Source organism: Vipera ursinii (genome assembly GCF_947247035.1).
Source record: "Vipera ursinii genome assembly, chromosome: 3".
NCBI lineage: Eukaryota > Metazoa > Chordata > Lepidosauria > Squamata > Viperidae > Vipera > Vipera ursinii.
Window position 1 is genome coordinate 187,624,385 of NC_139516.1, and position 21,102 is coordinate 187,645,486.

Below are 21,102 nucleotides of genomic sequence, written 5' to 3' on the forward strand. Positions count from 1 at the left end.
AAATACCTAATCTGATCGTGTTTCTTGTCTAGCCTACCTCATATAAATAAATAAGACTGGCTTCTTGCCTAAGAAGGAACTAGAATTTAGAGTCTCCCAGTTTGTAACATAATGCCTTACCAAACTGGCTCTCATGTCTTCATATGAAAACAAACTAAATTGTAAAACTACAATAAGATATAAGAGACGACCACTATTTACTTATTTGCAGGAGATAAACTTGAGAGCTAAGGAGCTGGTACCTGATGTCAGGTTTAAATTTGAGTATCTGAATGCACCCCTCTTCCCAGGAAGCAGAGTAGTAAGGACAGGAGACTCCAGGGGACAGAAGGAGGTTCCCTTCAGGAGGTGTGAACTGCCAGGTTGACTGCAAGAATGGAGAAGCTTGGATGTCAAAGCACCCAACACATTTATTATCAGACACTAGGAGGAAGAAATAAGAAAAAGCCATCATCTTGATAGTTGGGAACACTCAAGACATTTTGCTAGCAATGCAATTCAGCATAGCAGGACTTTTGTCAGTCGCCTTATTTGTTGCACTGTTTTTTCTCCATTGGTGGGAGTATTCAAAGGGCTGCTGCCTCTGGACCACCCTAGGTATGTTGACTCATTCTTGCCAGGCTCCTCCTGACCTTAACATACCCTTAATGCATATATTTCACTCAGGACTTCCCTAGAGGGGGTGGGAGGAGCCCTCTTTCTCCAGCCCTGCTGTAACTCTCCGCCTTTTTCCAATTCTTGTCTGCATAGAGAGACTTTACAAAGAAACATAAAGGGAGGGGTTGATGGCATTCCTCCCTCCACACCGTGCAAAGCCTACCTAGCCTTTCACAAGGTCTATTTTTTCACAAATTCTGTCTACTATCTTGCACATGACTGAAAATGTATAACCTAAAGTACCCCACTATATTGCAAATGGAGGTTAGGAAAGCATCTTCCTGCTATCTTCCCAAGTCTTTCATTAACAGAAGTAAAGCCTTGATTAAATAGCTGCCCATTATTTCACAGTAATCTTTAGCCTCAAATTGTGTTCATTGCATCCAAGTTTGATCTAAGAAGTCTGTTCAACCTAGGCTTTACTGTCATATATTCTGGGAAATGACCCACTGAGAACACATTGCAAAAGATCACTTGCTTGTAGATTATCAGAATAACAGAACAAGAAACCAATAAATATTTAATTTTTTTAACTGAAGGACCAATGTGTTACAGAAATATACACGCTAATCCATTATTGGTTTCTACAGGCTGTAAAATATATGCATGATTTAATTTTCCTGATATTTCAGCCACCATTGAGAAAAAGCACTACATTTTATTAAAGCTGTGGACAATGAAGTCTTAGAAAATGGAGAAGGGTTGATCAACGCATGAGGCTTGCCAAAACATTGTAAAATTCTGCTGTTTGCTTGACAGGAAAATTTTCATGTGCTGCACAGATCTGTATCTACAAAAGGCCATTTGAAGAGAAAAAGAAGCCAGTTCAACTGCTTTTCTGTCTCTGCATTTCCTATCATCAACTGAAGTGAACTGAAGAAACTTCTTGGATGAAAAGCAAAATGTCTTCAAAGAAAAAAACCCAAGAAAGCCCAGTTGCCTTTTGGAAAAAACACCTTTGGGACAACCATGATCTGCATGACTGAGAATCTCCATAGACATTCCTATCATCAAATCACTCCTTTTATTTCCTTATAACAAGTATGTTTCAATACTATGACATTAAATGAAATTGTGACAAAATAAATACACCTGCACAATTACTGTACTATTAATATGAGCTAATTTCCAAATTTAGCATCTTTGATATAAAATCTTTCCTACTTAGTTTTGCCTTGCACTACAACATATGTATCCTTCACGTTTTATAGGAGAAAAAAAGCAGATGCATATGTGATCAATTGTACAGATGGCCATTCCTCCTTCCTTCTTCAACCCCCAAAGAATTTTGAAATTCTTCAGAAAATACACGAACCAAATTAAATGCAACTTCTAAAAGTGTGAACAGTGTTCTTAGTAGAATTGTGACTTACTCCATAAAACAAAGAGCAGGTGGCTGGGAATAAGCTTTCATTCATGGTGACTTTTTGACTACATCCTGTGGAGATTCTTGCATCATGCCATCCAGATTTAATTTAATGTACTCTAATGTATAATGCACAGTGATTAGCAAACAATTCAAGACTATTATTTTGGATAATACAATTCTAACCATCCTTATTCAAAGAATCACTCACTTCAGTATGAAAATTTAGTGTTAATCATTATGACAATTCCTAGTAACTAGTGGAAAAGCATTATTTCCTGATAAAACACAAAAGAAATAAAATTACAGAGATGGTGATGGGTATTTTAAAGCAGGTGATTGCACATGACACTAAGAAATCCTATCAAGAATACAGCAATTATTGTCAAAGAAGCAATAGGACCAGCTGCACCTTTGTGGGATTCAGGGTTGATTGGTTGATGGATATAAGTTTTATAAGACCTCCACATCATTTTAAATGTTTTTGTTTGGTTTTAATTTATTGTGTTTTGATTCTTGTTCACCACCCAGTTTATTCTGGTAGATATAAGTTTAATAATTGAATAAATATAAATGTTCACTCATCTTTTATGTGGTTGGTTTATTGAAGCATGGAAACATATACTTTTCTATGAAATTCATTTGATTACAATTCTTATAAAGCAAGTTAGGTTTTTGGAGGTTTTTGGATTCAGTTGCACTATTTTGTTGACTTATTTTAAATAGGAAGTTTGATTGGATACTGTAAGCTTTGTTTTTGTTTTGTTTGGGGGAGCAAAACTTAAAAAAACTGAACCATCCTGTGTGTTTTTTTAAAAAAAGTTATTGAGACCATTTTGAAAATGATACATTTTGACCACAGTAAAATAAAAGATCTCCTGAGGAGCAAACAGCTTCACAACTTTTTTTTTCTTCCTATTCAGAGTAAGGTCACCATGACCCACTTTTTCCTTTACTTCTCACAGTTCCTTTTATCTGAAATGCTCTTCTGAATCTGTAATATTATACTTTGGAATATTACTCAACCTTTACTTACAGCCATTTCTCAAATGATCCTTGCAAAATCCCATTTGTTGAAACTGATGTTGTCTGGACATTGGAATGTAAATAAGATAATATGAAATTCACTTAGGAAGCTGTTTACAGACCAAAGCCATTTGGCATTTTAAGTGTATTTTTTTGTTCATGATTAATATATAAATAGCAGATAGTGGTTCAATACTCAAGTGTCCTGATAACATTTGATAAAATGGATGACTCTTGCTATCTGGACTGAAATGCAGTTCAGCAGATTGCTTTCTAAGTAGCTTAATTTCTGTGTACTGGTCATCATATGTTATACTGGTAAACAGCCATTGCAATGCAAAGAACTACAGGTAGTCCTCAACTTACAACCATAATTGAATCCAAAATTTCTGTTCTTAAGAGACATTTATTGTGAGTTTTGCCCCATTTTAGGACTTTTCCTGCTACGGTTATTGATTATTTTATTTATTTATTTGTTCCGATTTATATACCGCCCTTTTCCCGAGGGACTCAGGGCGGTTTACAGGGCAAATTAAAACAGTGCAATGTACAAATTAAAATAAAATTAAATTAATAGCCCCAAAAGAGTTTAAAATTTAAAATTTAAAACCTTAAAATCCCTCAGTCCAGGCCAGCTAACTCAAATAGCCAGGTTTTTAGGTCCCGGCGAAACGAGCGAAGGTCGGGGGCGATCCGGAGTTCCACAGGCAGTTGATTCCATAGGGCAGGCGCGCCCACCGAGAACGCTCTCCCCCTAGAGATCGCCCACCGGCACTCCCTGACCGGCGGGACCCTGAGGAGGCCCTCCCTGTGGGAGCGCACAGGACGATGGGAAGTTGATGCTGGCAGCAGGTGCTCCCTAAGATAATCCGGACCCATGCCATTTAGGGCTTTATAGGTCATCACCAGCACCTTGAATCTTAACCTGAATCAAGTTAGTAACATGGTTATTAAGTGAATCTGGCTTTCCCATGGCCTTTGCTTTTCAGAAGGTCACAAAGGGGATCACATGACCCTGGGACTTTGCAACCATCAATATATATGAATCAGTTGGCCAAGCATATGAATTTTTATCACGTGACCATGGGGACGCTGTGATGGTTGTTAAGTGTGAAAAAAATTCATCGGTCACTTTTTTCAATGCTGTTGTAACTTGGAACATTCACTAAACGAACTGTTGCAAGTCAAGGACTACCTATACTGTATGCCTTGCATTCAAAAAGGCCCTGGTTCAAATTGGGGGATTTCAGTCTAGAAAAATCGTGCAGAGGCTGTAAAGGAAATTATACCTAAAATCATGAAGAGTGCCATCAGAAACAAGAGGAAGAACATGATAGAGAAACTGCAGGTTACAAAGGTAATGAGTATTCTGTACGTATCAACACCGGCAAGGAAAATAGGACAGATAAAACAAGAAGTGGGACTCTCACAGAATGTTGAGAAATCATTTTTAAGTATTTTCCCTTTTCCCCGTTCCTGTTCCAGCCAAACTGGTCAAACTAAAAACATTCTTTGGTATAGGGTTGCCACGTTTTCTGTACATGATATTAGCTGAAAACAGCTTGTAGGTACAAACATTTGGCTACCTTAGTTTGCTTCCTCAGAACTGTCCCAAAACTTTATGCTGCCTCTGGAGAATAAATAGTATCCCTTCCTATTAAAACACCTTGTATCCAAGCCAAGACTAACTATCTTAAGTTGGCACCTGAGCCAATATGTACACAGATACACAAGTACCGTTTTTTCCGGCGTATAAGACGACTTTTTAACCCATGAAAATCACCTCAAAAGTTGGGGGGTCATCTTATACGCCCAGTCGTCTTATACGCCGGAAAATCAGTGGGTGGCGTCTGGCGGGAGCCAGCAGGGCAGTCCTGCGCACGCGCGCACTCCCTGGCTGCTCCTTAGCAGCCGGGGAGTGCGCGCATGTGCAGGACTGCCCTGCCGGCTCCCGTCCGACGCTGTTCCCTCTTGAGGCAGCTGCTGCCTCAAGAGGAAAGAGCCGGCTCCCGTCCGACACTGTTCCCTCTTGAGGCAGCTGCTGCCTCAAGAGGGAAGAGCCGGCTCCCGTCCGACGCTGTTCCCTCTTGAGGCAGCAGCTGGGAGCCGGCAGGGAAGTCCTGCACATGCGCACGCACGCAGGACTTCCCTGCCGGCTGCTGCCTCAAGAGGGAAGAGCCGGCTCCCATCCGACGCTGTTCCCTCTTGAGGCAGCTGCTGCCTCAAGAGGGAAGAGCCGGCTCCTGTCCGACGCTCTTCCCTCTTGAGGCAGCAGACGGGAGCCGGCAGGGAAGTCCTGCACACACGCGCGCACGCAGGACTTCCCTGCCGGCTCCCATCTGACGCTGTTCCCTCTTGAGGCAGCAGCTGCCTCAAGAGGGAAGAGCGCCGGACAGGACGGCCCAGCGCCTGCAGGACGGCCAGCAGCCCCACGCGCAGCAGCAGCCGCACCGCCAGGCTGCCCAGGAAAAGCAGCCACACCGAGAGGCTGCACGCCCAGTCCAGCTCCATGAGGGGCAGGGCGGGAAGCCGGCCGGGAAGAGGGACCGGGAGCCCGGGCCGAGCGCGCCTCGGCCGACGGTGAGAGGGAAGCGGCACATGAAAAAGAGGCTGCGGGCGGAGCTGCCCCGCCCTGCGCCGAATGGGAGAAGTTCAAGGCCTGGGGGGGAAGCAGGAGGGGTGCCGGCCGTGGTGGGGTGGCGGCTGCCCTCCGGCGCTGCCTGCCGCCCGGGAAACGCTGCGCCTCGGGGGCCGGCAGAAACGCAGGAGCAGCAGGAGGGCCGGCGGGGCCAGTCGGGCCTTCACCTCCTCTGCGACAGACAGGGAGGGCAGGGCATGTAAGTATTTTCCGGCGTATAAGACAAAAAACCTTGAAAAACTTATTAAAAGTAGGGGGTCGTCTTATACGCCGGGTCGTCTTATACGCCGGAAAATACGGTATCTTTGCCTTATGGCAGTTATCAACCTCAACCAAAAAAAGTGCAATGGGTCATACATACATAGAGACCCATGGAAAACAATGAGACATAATTATTAAGAGACTAGAGACTAGACAGTCACTTGTTTGAGGTAGTATAGGTCAGGGGTAGGCAACCTTGGCTGGACTTCAACTCCCAGCATAGCTGGCTCAGGAATTCTGGGAGTTGAAGTCCATGAGTCATAAAAGAGCCGAGGTTGCCTTCCCCTGGTATAGGTTCTCCTTCTTGACCATGGGGCTGGACTAGAAGACCTCCAAGGTTCGATTCTATTCTATTCTATTCTATTCTATTCTATTCTATTCTATTCTATTCTATTCTATTCTATTCTATTCTATTCTATTCTATTCTATTTTCAATGCCATTGCTCTTAATTGGTCTATTCTATTACTAATCCAGCCAGTAATAATAATAATAGTAGCAACAATAATAGCTAGCAATGGGTCTTTTCATGATATCAAAAGTGACTACTAAAGTCAGCCAAACTCAGTCTACCTAATGGAAGGGTCAAGTTGCTTGCCTGGGACTTGAAAGGGAGGGTGAAAAATTGAGTTGGAATGTACGATTTGCATTCTCTTACAATTCGAAGCATGAATCCTCTGTCCCAGTTCTCTCCCACTATTTATTTTTTTATTCTGCCTGTCATGTGGAAATTCATTCCATTTGCTAAGGCAAAGCACTATGTGAAAAGAATCCAGCAAGCATCAGGCCTGGGCAAAGACTGCAATGCAGTTGAATTTCAATATGGTAGAATCAGAACATGGTAGAATTCTGTTATTCTGTTAATTCTACAACATGGGTTTATCCAGTCTCTAGGTCACAATAGCTCAGTCATATTTTGCCAACCCATTGATAAGTTCGATTCTCACTGGCTCAAAGTTGACTAGTCTACCATCCCTTCTGAGGTCAGTAAAATCAATGCCCAGATTGTTGGGGAGCAATATGCCTATTCTGTAAACCGTTTAGGGGTGTAAAGCACTATGAAGCAGTATATAAGTGCTATTGCTATAATGCAAACAATGTTATTAGAAGTTCAGATTCAGATCAATTCAATTTAGTTCAAAACTCCCCATCATGTCTTATTACCTGAGGACAGGAATGACAGAATTACCCTGTTTCATTTGAGTTATTTTCATCATGCTATTCTCTTCTTACATCACCCTATTTATGTAAAGTTAAATAAAAATGTCTTTTCTAAATATATTTTTATTTAAAAGTACAAAGGAAGAATTGCATGGCAAAATTGGCACAGCATCTCAAGAGATACCAATAGAGTTTTTTTCCCAGATTTTCAGAAATGTCTATTGTTTCATTCCCTGGATCTCTTTTAAGAATTGTGATTTCCTTCCGGATAAATCAACATACTTTTGTGCACTCAGCATATCTCTTCATAAACTAACTGATATCTTTTAAAAGTTCAGACTTTGCTTCTTCTGGTCTTTAAAAAATAGTATTTCTTCTACTGTAGGTGAATGGAAATGGCTCAGTCACACAGTATGACATCTAAAACCAACGATCTTTTTCAGTGTCACTTTTCCAGTTCTGGTTGACCTTCAGGGTAGGAGAGCTTTTAAATTCTTAACATTCATAGCATAGAGCTTTTGAAATCCAGTAGTATTTCATATTTAAAAAAAATACCTTCACCCTCTTTTTTGTGACCACAACATCTGAATCAAACTACAAAATAAAAGGAAGTTTAAGGATGGCAAGGAACTATGGGTGAAAAGCAGGCCTTTGATGATCACAGAACCAAGTGCCTAGTTTTTCCGTTTTTAAAAAGCAGCATATTTCTACCTTATCAAGTTCCTAAAACGAACAATTTAAACTTTTTTTTCCAATGATATCTATAATTCTGATATTGGGGCAAATTGTTCCTCAAATTAATTCAGAGCTCAGTCATTATTCTGCAGTGCATGGAACAAACATTACCTTTTCCTCCAAAACAGAGATTTGTGTCTGGGTTATGTGAGATCTAGGACAACCTACATTAATCGATTCCTTTTTGACACGAGTCCAACCTCTGACCGTCTGCAAGCTGCCAAAGATTAAATGAAAACTATGCTAGTGACAGATTTTATTTTCCTGGGCTCCAAGATCACTGCAGATGGGGACTGTAGCCAAGAAATTAAAAGACGCTTGCTCCTCGGGAGGAAAGCCATGTCAAATCTAGACAGCACACTAAAAAGCAGAGACATCACCCTGTCAACAAAAGTGCGTATAGTCAAGGCTATGGTCTTCCCAGTTGCAATGTATGGCAGTGAAAGCTGGACCATAAGAAAGGCTGAGCGCCAAAGAATTGAAGCCTTTGAATTGTGGTGCTGGAGAAGACTCCTGCGAGTCCCCTGGACTGCAAGGCGATCAAACCGGTCAGTCCTAGAGGAGATCAACCCTGACTGCTCTTTAGAAGGCCAGATCCTAAAGCTAAAACTCAAATACTTTGGCCACCTAATGAGAAGGAAGGACTCACTGGAGAAGAGCCTAATGCTGGGAAAGATTGAGGGCAATAGAGGAAGGGGACGACAGAGAATGAGGTGGCTGGATGGAGTCACTGAAGCAGTAGGCGTGAGCCTAAATGGACTCCAGAAGATGGTAGAGGACAGGAAGGCCTGGAGGAACATTGTCCATACGGTCGCGATGGGTCGGACACGACTTTGCAACTAACAACAACATGCTTTTTGAAATATATAGTTGCTTTTTATTCTTTCTTTATTACTTTATAAGTAACTCAACCCTTTCTGAAAAAAGTTTGAAATATGTAATAGCTCAAACTAGGTAGGGGTAGGCTTTCTAATGGCCCTGTTGAGCAGAACCACATGCTGTATTTATCTTACTCTTATATGTAAGAGTCTTAGGCTGAATCTTATGCACAACTTTACTTTATGAGTATCTAACTACTGCAATGCCAAATAAATGTTTTATTTTTTCCATTATACAGGCAGTAATCCTAGAAACCTTGGGCAACAGAGTAAGATCTGATTAGTGCTTGGATCCCAGGACTGGAGCCTAAACTGGAAAGTCAAAAATCAATTCCAGAAGGCAAGTAAATGACCTGTGCCCACTCACACTCAAAATGTACTTGCAAAGGCTACATCGAAATATCAGGGCTTATGTTAAGACCCACATACCTGCCGTGCAAACCGTTTGGTTCGTTTTCAATTTAGTCTATTGTGCAAACCCAGAACATAGGGTTAATTACACACACCCTGTGCAAACACATACGCTGTGTCCACTGAGATTTTTATTCAAAGCAAGGCTAGCTATCCTTGTCATCCTGTGAACTTAATTACAGCTTCAGCAAAGAGGGAGTACTGTGAAGAGCATTGAAATTGCTCTCACCTGCTTTTCAATAGAGCAGCGTTTCCCAACCTTAGGAACTTGAAGATGCGTGGACTTCAACACCCAGAATTCCCCAGCCAGCTATGCTGGCTGGGGAATTCTGGGAGTTGAAGTCCACGCATCTTCAAGTTCCTAAGGTTGGGAAACGCTGCAATAGAGCATAGCTTTCACCTGCATCTCGTGCGGCCCCACCCCAGAAGTACAGACCACGCGCCTCCTCAGAAAGCGTTCTGATAGGTCAAAAGCTATAAGAAGGAGGACCTTCTGGGAGATCCGAGCCAAGTACAGCGCCGGGCGAACCCGCCCTTTTTTTTTCTTTTTTTTTTTTTTGCCGGCTCCCGCCTTTCCAGATTGGAAAATAATAAAAGAAGGAAAAAAAAAAGTCCTCAGCGGCAATTTGTACAAGATGCCTCCCTCTTCTTCCGAAAGCCGGTAGCAGCAAGGCGATCGGCGGAGGCGAATGTAAGATTTGAGATCCCTCCGCCAAGCCCCAGCCATTAAAAAAAAAGGAGGAAAGAAAAAAAAAGCGGAGGGGGGGGGGAATAAAGCGAACGCGAGAGTCACGTGACCTACCCTCCCTCCCCGCCCATTTCTGTCTTTAGCCAATGAGCGTGAAGACGGCCGAGCGGAGGCTATATAATCGAGGTAGCGTCACAAAAACCGCCCACGATCCGCGAAATCCATCTCGCTTTTTTTTTTTTCTTCAATACCCGCTGCGCGGCTGCAGAGCTTCTGGGTGGGAGGGGGGAGAGAGCGTCAGAGAGGCCGAGTTGCTCCGTCGACGGCGGCCGCGGAAGGGCGGGACGGCGGCCGCCTCGTTCGCTCTCCTGTTACCCGGCTGTCCTCGCCGGGTACCGTTACAACTCCCACTCCCCCTCTCTGGCCAGGTCAGTATCTCTGGGGCTGGAGCACCGCGGGTGATCCTGGGTAGCGGCCGCTGCCATCTCTCGGCTCCGGTTTTTCGAGCCCCGGGCGGAGGAGTGCGCGCGGACTGGGCGCGGGAGGAGTGATGCTGCTGCCGAGGCTGTAGTGCAGCTGCCTCCCCTTGGTACAGGCGGAAAGGCCCCGGAAGAGACCGGCATCCCTTGCAGGAGGACGCGGGCGTAGTTTCGGCCACAGACCCGAGTTCACGCGTCTCCTAGGGAGCCCCCGAAAGAAAGGCGTTGTAAACGGGCATGCAAAAAAAAAAACAAAACATGCATCCCTGAGTCCTCCTTGAAGGTGACATTTCGGGATCTACCAAAAGCAGGACCGGTGTTTTGTCTTCAGAAAGCCTTGGTTCACTGTGCGGCATCTCTAGGTCGTGGGAAAGAGAATATTACATCCTTTGGGTCAAGCTTTGCTCCTGGTTTGCATCCATATGGTTTGCATAGTAAGAGTAGGGACTGGAAAGCTCCAGCCTATCTGTAGGGCCTGTTGAGCAAAATGGGCCATATCTTAAGTGCGAGTTCTGAGTTCCATTAAGTGTTCCTGTACGTGTGTGTATATAATGTGCATATACATATAAGCATATATTGAAAAATCTCAAGTTGAGAAAATTATATAGACGGCAATGGTGAAGATATTGTGAGAAAATGTTTTCTTGCAATATCTTCACCATTGATGTCTATATCAGGGGTCCCCAACCCCCAGTCTGTGGACCAGTATTGGACTGCAGCATGCCAGCAACCAGTCCACACAAACAAGCAAAGCCCCATCTGTGAGATGCAGGCAGCACACACAAGCACGCACTCCCGGTCTGCAGAAAAACCTTTTTCCATGGAACTGGTCCCTGGTGCCCAAAAGGTTGTGGACCTCTGGACGATATAATTGTTTTAGTCTCATCTCTTCATAGCCTATGGTATTCTCTACAGTTTACTTCTCCCAGTACTAATCCAACTCAATTCTTTTCTAAGCTTTCAAACTCAAACATAGACAGCCAGCTATTTCCATCTGCTGGAGTTGTGCTGTATACATCTATTGAGTTAATAGTATTGAAGTAGGCGTATGTTGCTTTTTAATTGTTTTTGTTTTGAATGCAAAAGAATAAAACTAATATCATTGTATTTATTAGAAGAAATGCTGCCTTTCTCCCTGGGGACACCTCTAGTATAAATAAAGCGCTTAATCTGATTAGCAGATCATTGCATAAACTATTCAGTTTATTTTCTCCTGCCTTGTATTCAGAAGAACTCACTTGTGCAGCCCTTTTTCTTTAAACCACTAGCTGCAATATGGAGAATTATTAACAGGATTGACAGAATCCTGGGAAAGATATAGTTAAAATCTCCTGTTAGTTTGTTCCTAGTATAAGGCATTCTTTTGTGGCTAAACAGCTGGTGTGGTCTTGCCAGGTTTGTGATTGACCCCCTTTTATCTCATGAATATGCAAAGAACTTGGAAAATAGGATATATGTCTTGTAAGTGGATTGACCATATTCAAATAAGGAAAATCAGGACATGTAAGAAGGGACTCTTGAAAACACCAAACTCTGGGTGAGGTAGTGATAAACTGTTCTTCACCTAAGAAGCCTCATTCTTTCTGTGATGTTCATATATGTTCAGGAAGATTGAGGCATACTTGTTATTTTCAGTACTAATGCTTGTTTAATACGGACATATGGTTTTGATCTGGTCGGAATATGTCCTGTTTGTCTCTTTACTAATCTCTGTTAGATCAATGAAGCTGGAGAAATCTTGAACATCTTAGTTTGTAGAAAATACTAAAGTGAAAACTATATTACGCTGTTCAGAGCAGCTGCATACCTTTTGATGGTGGCTTCAAATAATTGAAGCTGGTGCTTAGCAGATTAAAATATTCCTCCAGCCTCATTTCAAAACAATGTATATGCCTGTCGGCTGATAGCAGGTGGGTCTTGTGTGAACTGGATGCTATGTTGCAAAGCAAGTGTGATTGAGATCTGCTCTGTGTTCGGCTGTAGAAAGCTTAGATAGTGCTGGTTAAGAAATGGCTATGCTGCAAGTTGCTTCTTAATGTTTGTCACTACAAACAAAACTGCTTGTATTTCTGTCTTCTTTCTTTTTCCTGTCCCCCTTCAATGTTGGAGACTTCTTCTTCCTCCTTTAATAAATCTGTCCTGTTCCTTGCTATCCCTGGGCTACTGCTTTGTGGATGTTGGCGGCTTCTTGTTGTGACAGGAGAATGTGTGTGTGTCCTGGGCCCAGGAGAATTGGTAGGTATTTTTTTGCTCCTATTATCTGATGAATAGAATTTTAGGGGTGGGTAAAAGGTTAATGAGGGAGTGTATTAAATAAGTATTACTGTAGATGACTTCTGGAATTGTTGGCTGTGAATTTTTGGAATTGAAGTCTTAACATTTCTGAAAAATACCAATTTTGAAAAAGGTGCTGTAAGTATTGTCTTTAAATGCTTCTTTAAGCTTAAATCAGTATTTTCCTACTGTATACTCTTACAAATAAACTTACCTTGGATTTCGATGTCACAGACATCAGCTTCACTGTACAGTAAAAACAGATTTCACACAATACATTAAACAATTTGTTTAAATGCATGAACTCAGTATGGTGCTTTGTGAAATATGCTTTATGATTTCACATTATAGGTAGACCTAACAATTACGGTTTATTCAACTGATTATGGTTTTAAAAAATCCTTAGGATGTGTGTACCCAGCCATCATATATGTGTTGAATATGGGTCGAATAAATTTACTCATTTGTACAAATGCATTGCTCATAAGCATCCCAAGTATCTAGAATATCATATAAAGATAAATTCTATTGTTACTACCTTCATTCTTGGTTTTTTGAATACTCTCAGGATTAATTTTAACTTGCTTCAGTTACTGGAATAAATTGGCCATCTCACTGATATATTTCCCCCTTGCCGCCTCACCCCATCCCTGTTTTCCACCTTGTACCACACTCCTGGTATGATATTCTATCTGATTCAGTGCTGAGACTTACTTGGAAAGTGAAATATTGGTCAAGGTAACCATAAGTGACACTATATATCAGGCTTTCAAATTGTTTTATTGATAGTACGCTCACACAGAGAAGGCCTCCTCAGGGTACCATCAGCTAGGCAATGTCGGCTGGCGACCCCCAGGGGGAGGGCCTTCTCTGTGGGAGCGCCAGCCCTATGGAATCAGCTCCCCCCTGAGCTTCGGATGGCCCAAAATCTCCAATCCTTTCGCCGCAGCCTCAAAACTCTCCTTTTTCCACCAGGCTGACCTGGACTGACAGGCATTTTAATTAATTATATTTAGAATTTTTAATTTATTTTTTAGTTTTTAATTTTAATTTATTGCACAGATGTTTTTAATTTTATTTTTATCTTGATTTCTGTACTTATTATATGTTTTGTTGTTAGCCGCCCTGAGTCCTTCGGGAGATAGGGCGGGATATAAATCCCATCAATAAATAAATAGTCACAAGTCATCAGCTGCTTAAAATTGATATGTTTGTCTGGGGACCTGACAGTAAACAAGTAAAAAACAATAGCACTTAGACTTAAATGCCGCTTCATAGTGCTTTATAGCCCTCTCTAAGCGGTTTATAGAGTCAGCGTATGTTCCCTTAACAACCTCGGAAGGATGGAAAGCTGAGTCTGGCAGTCAGCAGAATTAGCCTGCAATACTGCATTCTAACCAGTGCGCCACCATAGCTCTGGTTGTCAAACTGAGGAATTAAAAGAACTTGAACCTGGTCACTTGTTGGCAATTTCTAGAACTGTCTGACTTGATTTATTTCTGTCTTTCATCTATTAAAGGTAGAAATTTTCAGAATTTGAAATCATATACATATTTAAATTGTGCAGTGAGAGAAGCTATCTCTGCTTCACCCCAAAAAGGCTCTCCACAGTAGCATATTACTATTGGCACTGTAAAAGTCAGTGTAGGGTATGATTGTAAGAAAAACAAAATAAAATAGGAACAATGGATCCATCTTGTGTCTTCCATTTATGGTTAAGGATTAAGGTAGCAAAAAGTGTCTTGACATTTGAGAAAGACTGACAGGTAAAGAAAACACTGAGCAAACTATGTGCGACCAAAAATATAGGAATACAGAAGCAAGCAATAGATACAGACCGCTCAGATTAAGACAGTTTAACTATTTTTTTGAAATTCTGTATGACTGAAGTTCTTGACAAGCTGTCAGTTGAAACTGGATTAGATCTGTGGCTCCCAAACTGATACCCAGATTATTACAATAATTTCACAAGCACTAGAATATTTTACTACTTAATAAACTGAATTGTCCCAATGTCTTTGGGGTGCTATGGAGCATGTGTCAGGATTGATAGGGTGCAGTGAGAAAATTACATTAAGGGCACTATGAAGCAAGAAAGTTTAGGCTAGATGTTAGTTCTAGCATACAATCATGTACTCCATATTAATTCTGAAGTTGCTGCTGCTGTCATAGACCACTTACTCTGTAATAGTAGATAGTTGCTGAAAACTACCTACAAAATGGTGACTTAATTATTTTTCTGATTTGCTTGAAGACTATTAATGACTAAGTAATTGTTTAAAACAATCTGTTGGAAGGTTTGTAATTCCAAACAGTAGTCTGCTGTACATGATTGTTGTTATACACAATAAGTATCCATTGTAAATTGTGAACTTAGAGCTGGATTTACTGGTGGGTAATGCAAAGATGATATTTGCCTGTTCCCCTCAAATTTTGGTTGCCATGATATAAAAAAAGATGTTGAGACTTTAGAAAGGGTGCAGAAAAGAGCAACAAAGATGATTAGGGGACTGAAGACTAAAACATATGAAGAACAGTTGCAGGAATTGGGTATGTCTAGTTTAATAAAAAGAAGGACTTGGGGCGACATAGTAGTGTCCCAATATCTAAGGGCTACCACAAAGAAGAGGGGGTCAACTTATTTTCCAAAGCACCTGAAGGCAGAACAAGAAGCAATGGATGGAAACTAATAAAGAAAAGAACCAACCTAGAACTAAGGAGAAATTTCCTGACAGAATAATTAATCAGAAGTTATGGGTGCTCCAACACTGGAGATTTTTAAGAAGAGATTGGACAACAATTTGTCTGAAATGTTATAGGGTTTCCTGTAGTAGTATTATTATTATTATTATTATTATTATTATTATTATTATTATTATTATTATTATTATTATTTCGGTTTATATACCGCCCTACTCCCGAAGGACTCAGGGCAGTTTACAAGGCAAAATTTAAAAACAATACAATATAAAATTAAAATTAAATTAAGTCTAGCCCCAAAAAATTAAAATCACAATTTAAAAACATTAAAACGCCTCAGTCCAGACCAGATAGCTCAAACAGCCAGGTCCAACTTCGTTATTCTATTCTGCTATTAAGTTTGTAAAATTTTAGGGAAAGCATATCAGAGAAAACAGATTATAATAATTAACACAAATAAGAAATGTGGCAATTTCCTTTATATGGCAGTCCAAATCCTTACATGTATAGAGATTAGAATCTTTTTAATGACAGGATTTTAGTTGTGGTTGTTTTGGGGCTTCAGCTTTTGAGATGACTTTTGTTCTCCCAACTTGAAGCTTCAATTAAATTAAATAATGCTATTTGTAATTCTCTACTAGTATAATAGGGTGAATTGAGATATAAATAAAAGATTAAAATCTTAGATTAATACTTTAAAATATTCTTGCTTCCTGCAAGTATCTGTTGAATTAGCAAAGCTGTACACATTAAAGAGGTCTTTAAATAAAAGTATATGTGTACATGATACGATGTATATATGCTTTTTTAATGAAATTGCCATCCTAAGTTTTCATTGTCTTGTGTTTTCTTCCAGCAATTCCAGTCAAAAGCTCCAGACTACCATTGTTCTCTGATGCCATGCCCGCACCAGCTCAGCTACTACTCCCATTAATTCGCAACTGTGAGATTGGCAGGATATACAGTACTGCATGTTACTGTCACCACAAGCATCTATGTTGCTTGTCCCCTCCTTTAACTCACAAGCACTTGAGATATGTTCCTCAGAAGAAGATTGCAACGCTCTGCAGACCAAAGGAAAACTTCAGTCAGTTTATTCATGCAAGAAACTATGTCTCCACACCACAGCGATTTTACCTCACGCCTCCACAAGTCAACAGCATCCTCAAGGCAAATGAATATAGTTTCAAAGTACCAGAGTTTGATGGCAAAAATGTAAGTTCTGTTCTTGGCTTTGACAGCAACCAGCTGCCAGCCAATGCTCCCATAGAGGATCGAAGAAGTGCAGCGACTTGTTTACAGACAAGAGGCATGCTTCTGGGTGTATTTGATGGCCACGCAGGATGTGCATGTGCCCAGGCTGTCAGTGAGAGATTGTTTTATTATATAGCTGTTTCTTTGTTGCCTCACGAAACTTTACTTGAAATAGAAAATGCTGTAGAAAGTGGTAGGGCCCTATTACCCATCTTACAGTGGCATAAGCACCCTAATGACTATTTCAGTAAAGAAGCCTCTAAATTATACTTCAACAGCTTGCGAACTTACTGGCAAGAACTCATAGATCTTAACTCTGGAGAAACAACAGATGTCAAAGAAGCTTTAATTAATGCATTTAAGAGACTTGACAATGACATTTCTTTGGAAGCACAAGTTGGAGATCCAAATTCTTTTCTTAACTATTTAGTATTGCGTGTAGCTTTTTCTGGTGCAACTGCTTGTGTGGCTCATGTAGATGGTGTTGATTTGCATGTTGCCAATACTGGTGATAGTAGAGCCATGCTTGGTGTCCAAGAAGAGGATGGCTCTTGGACTGCTGTTGCTTTGTCTCATGATCATAATTCACACAATGAAAGTGAAATTGAACGACTTAAGATGGAACATCCAAAGTCCGAAGAAAAGAGTGTTGTCAAACAAGATCGGCTTTTGGGTTTACTTATGCCTTTCCGAGCTTTTGGTGATGTCAAATTTAAGTGGAGCATTGACCTTCAGAAGAGAGTAATAGAAACTGGCCCCGATCAACTCAATGATAATGAATATACAAAGTTTATTCCACCAAACTATCATACTCCTCCATATCTCACGGCTGAGCCTGAAGTGATACACCACAAATTGAGACCTCAGGACAAATTCCTGATATTGGCAACCGATGGTTTGTGGGAAACCATGCACAGGCAGGATGTAGTTAGAATTGTAGGTGAGTATCTTACAGGTGTTCATCATCAGGAGCCAATAGCTGTTGGTGGTTACAAGGTAACATTGGGACAGATGCATGGACTTCTTAGTGAAAGGAGAGCCCGTGTCTCTTCAGCCTTTGAAGATCAGAACGCTGCTACTCATTTGATACGCCATGCTGTAGGAAATAATGAATTTGGCACTGTTGATCATGAACGCCTTTCTAAGATGCTCAGTCTTCCAGAAGAATTGGCTCGGATGTACAGGGATGATATCACAATTATAGTAGTACAGTTCAATTCCCATGTGGTTGGTGCATGTCAAAATGAAGAATTCTGAATTGAAGTGGCAAACTAAACTTCACAGAACAAAATGAAAAAAATGACCAGTATTGAGTGCATCATAGTAAAACACTTTATTATCATCAGGTCATTGGAATTATAACTGGAGCAAATATAATTTGCAAAAACCTTGGACAATGGTCAAAATGTTACTTATCTGATTTAAACTACCAGGAGAACAAAACAACTTTGCACTAAGTATATTTGCTTGAACAATGGCTTGTAATTTGGGATTATTTGATAGAAGTAAATCTTCATATGCATCAGCGCAATGCCCTTCAGGGCAAAAATAGTGTATTTATCACATGTAAATTCCAATGTAGGTAGGTATCTAAGTTGCTTTAGAAAACTTTGGATGATAATTTGATCATAAAATTGAACTTTGAAGAGGGCTGTTGACTTTTATACCTACAAAGTAGCTGTTGGGTCTTTCCTTCAGGAAAGGAAGGGAATGTATTTTTAAACAGACAGTAGATGTCTTGAAATTATATCTAACTATCTTATCTTGGCCTGGAATATTGATGTTAAAAGTCCAAGTTTAAGCCATAAATATCCTAAGCCTATCCAGAAGTATTAGAAATTGAAGACCATTTTGCATCAAAAACTAATATATTTTGCACAGTTCAAAGGGCAATAAATTATTAGAAGGTTAGATAACTAAATGGAAAAGTGCAAACCCCCTCCCCCCCAAATCCCTTGGCTTATGTTATAAATTTAAAATTCTACTTTTGTGAATCTTGACTTTCAATCAGAATCATACCAAATCTGTTTCTGCTCATCCTGAGTTTAGTGTTGTACTTAGACAAATGGTAGTGACGGTAAATTTGTGCGGTCACATGTTTATAGTCTGAATTAAAGTTTGGTCTTCTGGATGTGTTAAGTATTACAAAGCAAACAAATGTACCTGTATTGTTTGGTTGCCATGGTGACTTGAAGAAAACCATGTAATAAAAATTGTAAATAGAAATAGTGGCAGAGAAGAATCTGCATGCTATATGCTTAATTCCACTGGCAGTGCAACATCAACTCCTTTCAATTTTATTACTGGTATGTAAACTTGCTTACATCCCAGATCTCTTCCTAATGTTGCATGACTGATCTCTGAAGTATATGCCATATAATGGTATATTTGGAAATGGCAGGTAAATTTAAAAAATTTCCTTAGCAATTACAATTTGAATGGTTTTAATTTAATGTCAGACTCAAGGCTTCACAAATGTCACTTGCCTTATAACAATGAACTTGTTTTTATTTACTTCATAAAAAGACAGTATAACTATATGAATCATTGCTTAATATTTTTCTCAAGTTCATATCTATATTTGAGGCATTTGCAAATAAACATTAATATCTGCTTCTCTGTTTAAATATCTTGTATGTATTCCACTTGAACTGCATTTGACTTTCCATCACATATGTGATTGTTTAAGCTGACACATTTTAGAAAATGTCAGTGCTCTTCACAGCATAGATATATAAAAAGAAAAAAGAACAATGAGCTAACTGTCCTTAGTAAATCAGTACTATGTGTATGAATGTTTCCAGCACTTAGGTTTTGTAACACTAAAGCTCTCTTAGCTCTTTACTGTACACTAAAAGTCATATTTGTCTAAAGATTGCAAGTATTGAAATGCAAAGACATACAATATGTAATTGCATCACTTTCCTAAATGGATATTCTTTATAAATTTATCTTGATGGAAAATTCCTATCTGCAGCCTTAAAAAGGGGATGGTCTTCTCTTTCTGTGTCCAAAGAAGTGACTGTTCTAGCTTTTGTTTATATTACTCATCTAATTTTATTTTTTTATTGTATTAATGACAAAACTGAGCAGTTTAACATATCACCTTTATAAATGGAGTAGAATTGTTAAAACCATATTTTATGTTACCGGTACATTGTTCATTTTCTTAGATATTGTGACATCTATAATACATGTCAATGTATCTTTGTGGCTTGGTTCTAGTTAAAATGAATGGTATTGAGTCCTGGCCCTATGTATTCAGCATTTTGGGGAGAGTTGGTCTTGTATGTACAGATATGAACATAAGAATTAACTTTTAAGTTCTCAGAATACGTTTGCATTGTAGAGGGAGGGGAAATGGCTTTTTCAACACCACACGATATAGTCAAAGAACAAATAACTTTTTGGTAAATTTCAATAAAAACAATTATTGGAAACATGCATTAGAGTCTTTGAAAAGTTGTCTTGGCTTTATTTTCCTGAATTCATATTTCATATTTGATTGTTAGACTATGTTTAATAATAAAATCACTGTTATACATGATTTTTGTGAGCTCCCAAGGGAGCTCACAACTGGAACAAATGAGTAGCATCAGACCAAATGGATCACAATATTTGAATGTATTCTACTTCACAAATGTGATTTTGTATTATCTTCCAGCTGATTAGAAGTATTCTTGACTTCCATTTTTTTTAGTGAGCAGAAGAGCTCAGTTGAATATAGCCATCTACAGCATTCTCCAGTTTTCTTCTATTTTAGCATATGCTTTTACCTGATCCATTATACAGCAACTATAGAGTGCTGGATTATTTAAATCCCTTTAGTTTCCAACCAATGAGTAGCTATTATCTTTTCAATGATTTGAGTTAGTCTCATTTATTGGCCTTTGCATTATTGGCAACTTTAAAAAAAATGGTTCCGGTTGAAATTGGGGAAAGAAAATCCTTAAAACCAGCCATCCTCTTGTTCCAAATTCAGATGTTAAGAATTGTTTTCTTAAATTGCTGGAAATTAGGAACCTGGGCTTTTGGATCAGTTCTAGTACAGAGTAACCTTACAGAATAGGCAAAGTTTTTGAGAAAATAAACATGTAAGACAAAGGGGCAAAATGTGTAAATCTTAAAAGCTTAGGCAGCCTTGCTATTATTGCTTCTTGACCACTAAAAGAAAAATTATTCTGTTTCAAGCAAAGGCCTATAACTGACATGTTTGTCTATTTTTACTCTATTAAAGTAGAACCTTTGGTTGACCTGAATTAAAATGTCTTGACCAGCATGCAGGAACAATATTGCATAAACATGTATTTTTTTTCTGCTAACTTTCCAGACAGGAATTTGGGCTAGGGTTTTATTTATTAAGTTATATTTATTATTTGATTTCTTTCCTCCCCTTTATTATTTTATAAGCAATCCAAGGCAGCAAAAATATATATCAATTCTCTAAAAAATCTAGATACAAAATACCAGGAGTTATCTGATCTTGTTGACGTAACAATATAATACCTTTCGGCGTGACTGCCAATGTAGTTCTAAATTACTGCTCAAAATGCTAAAACAAATTGTGAAAATTTCA

At 39.7% G+C, this 21,102-nt stretch overlaps 1 protein-coding gene across 1 annotated transcript; it reads left to right on the forward strand.

Moving 5' to 3' along the window:
• The first annotated feature begins 10,110 nt into the window (after positions 1 to 10,110).
• Positions 10,111 to 19,970, forward strand: PDP1 (pyruvate dehydrogenase phosphatase catalytic subunit 1). The gene is made up of 2 exons (XM_083357884.1): positions 10,111 to 10,247; positions 16,129 to 19,970. The coding sequence occupies exon 2, from the start codon at positions 16,173 to 16,175 to the stop codon at positions 17,781 to 17,783; it is 1,611 nt and encodes a 536-aa protein (XP_083214010.1). The 5' UTR covers positions 10,111 to 10,247; positions 16,129 to 16,172; the 3' UTR covers positions 17,784 to 19,970.
• The last annotated feature ends 1,132 nt before the right edge of the window (positions 19,971 to 21,102 follow it).

What these genes read in the sequence shown, in the direction of transcription:
- PDP1 (XM_083357884.1), top strand. Translation starts at nt 16,173, where the DNA reads ATGCCCGCACCAGCTCAGCTACTACTCCCATTAATTCGCAACTGTGAG.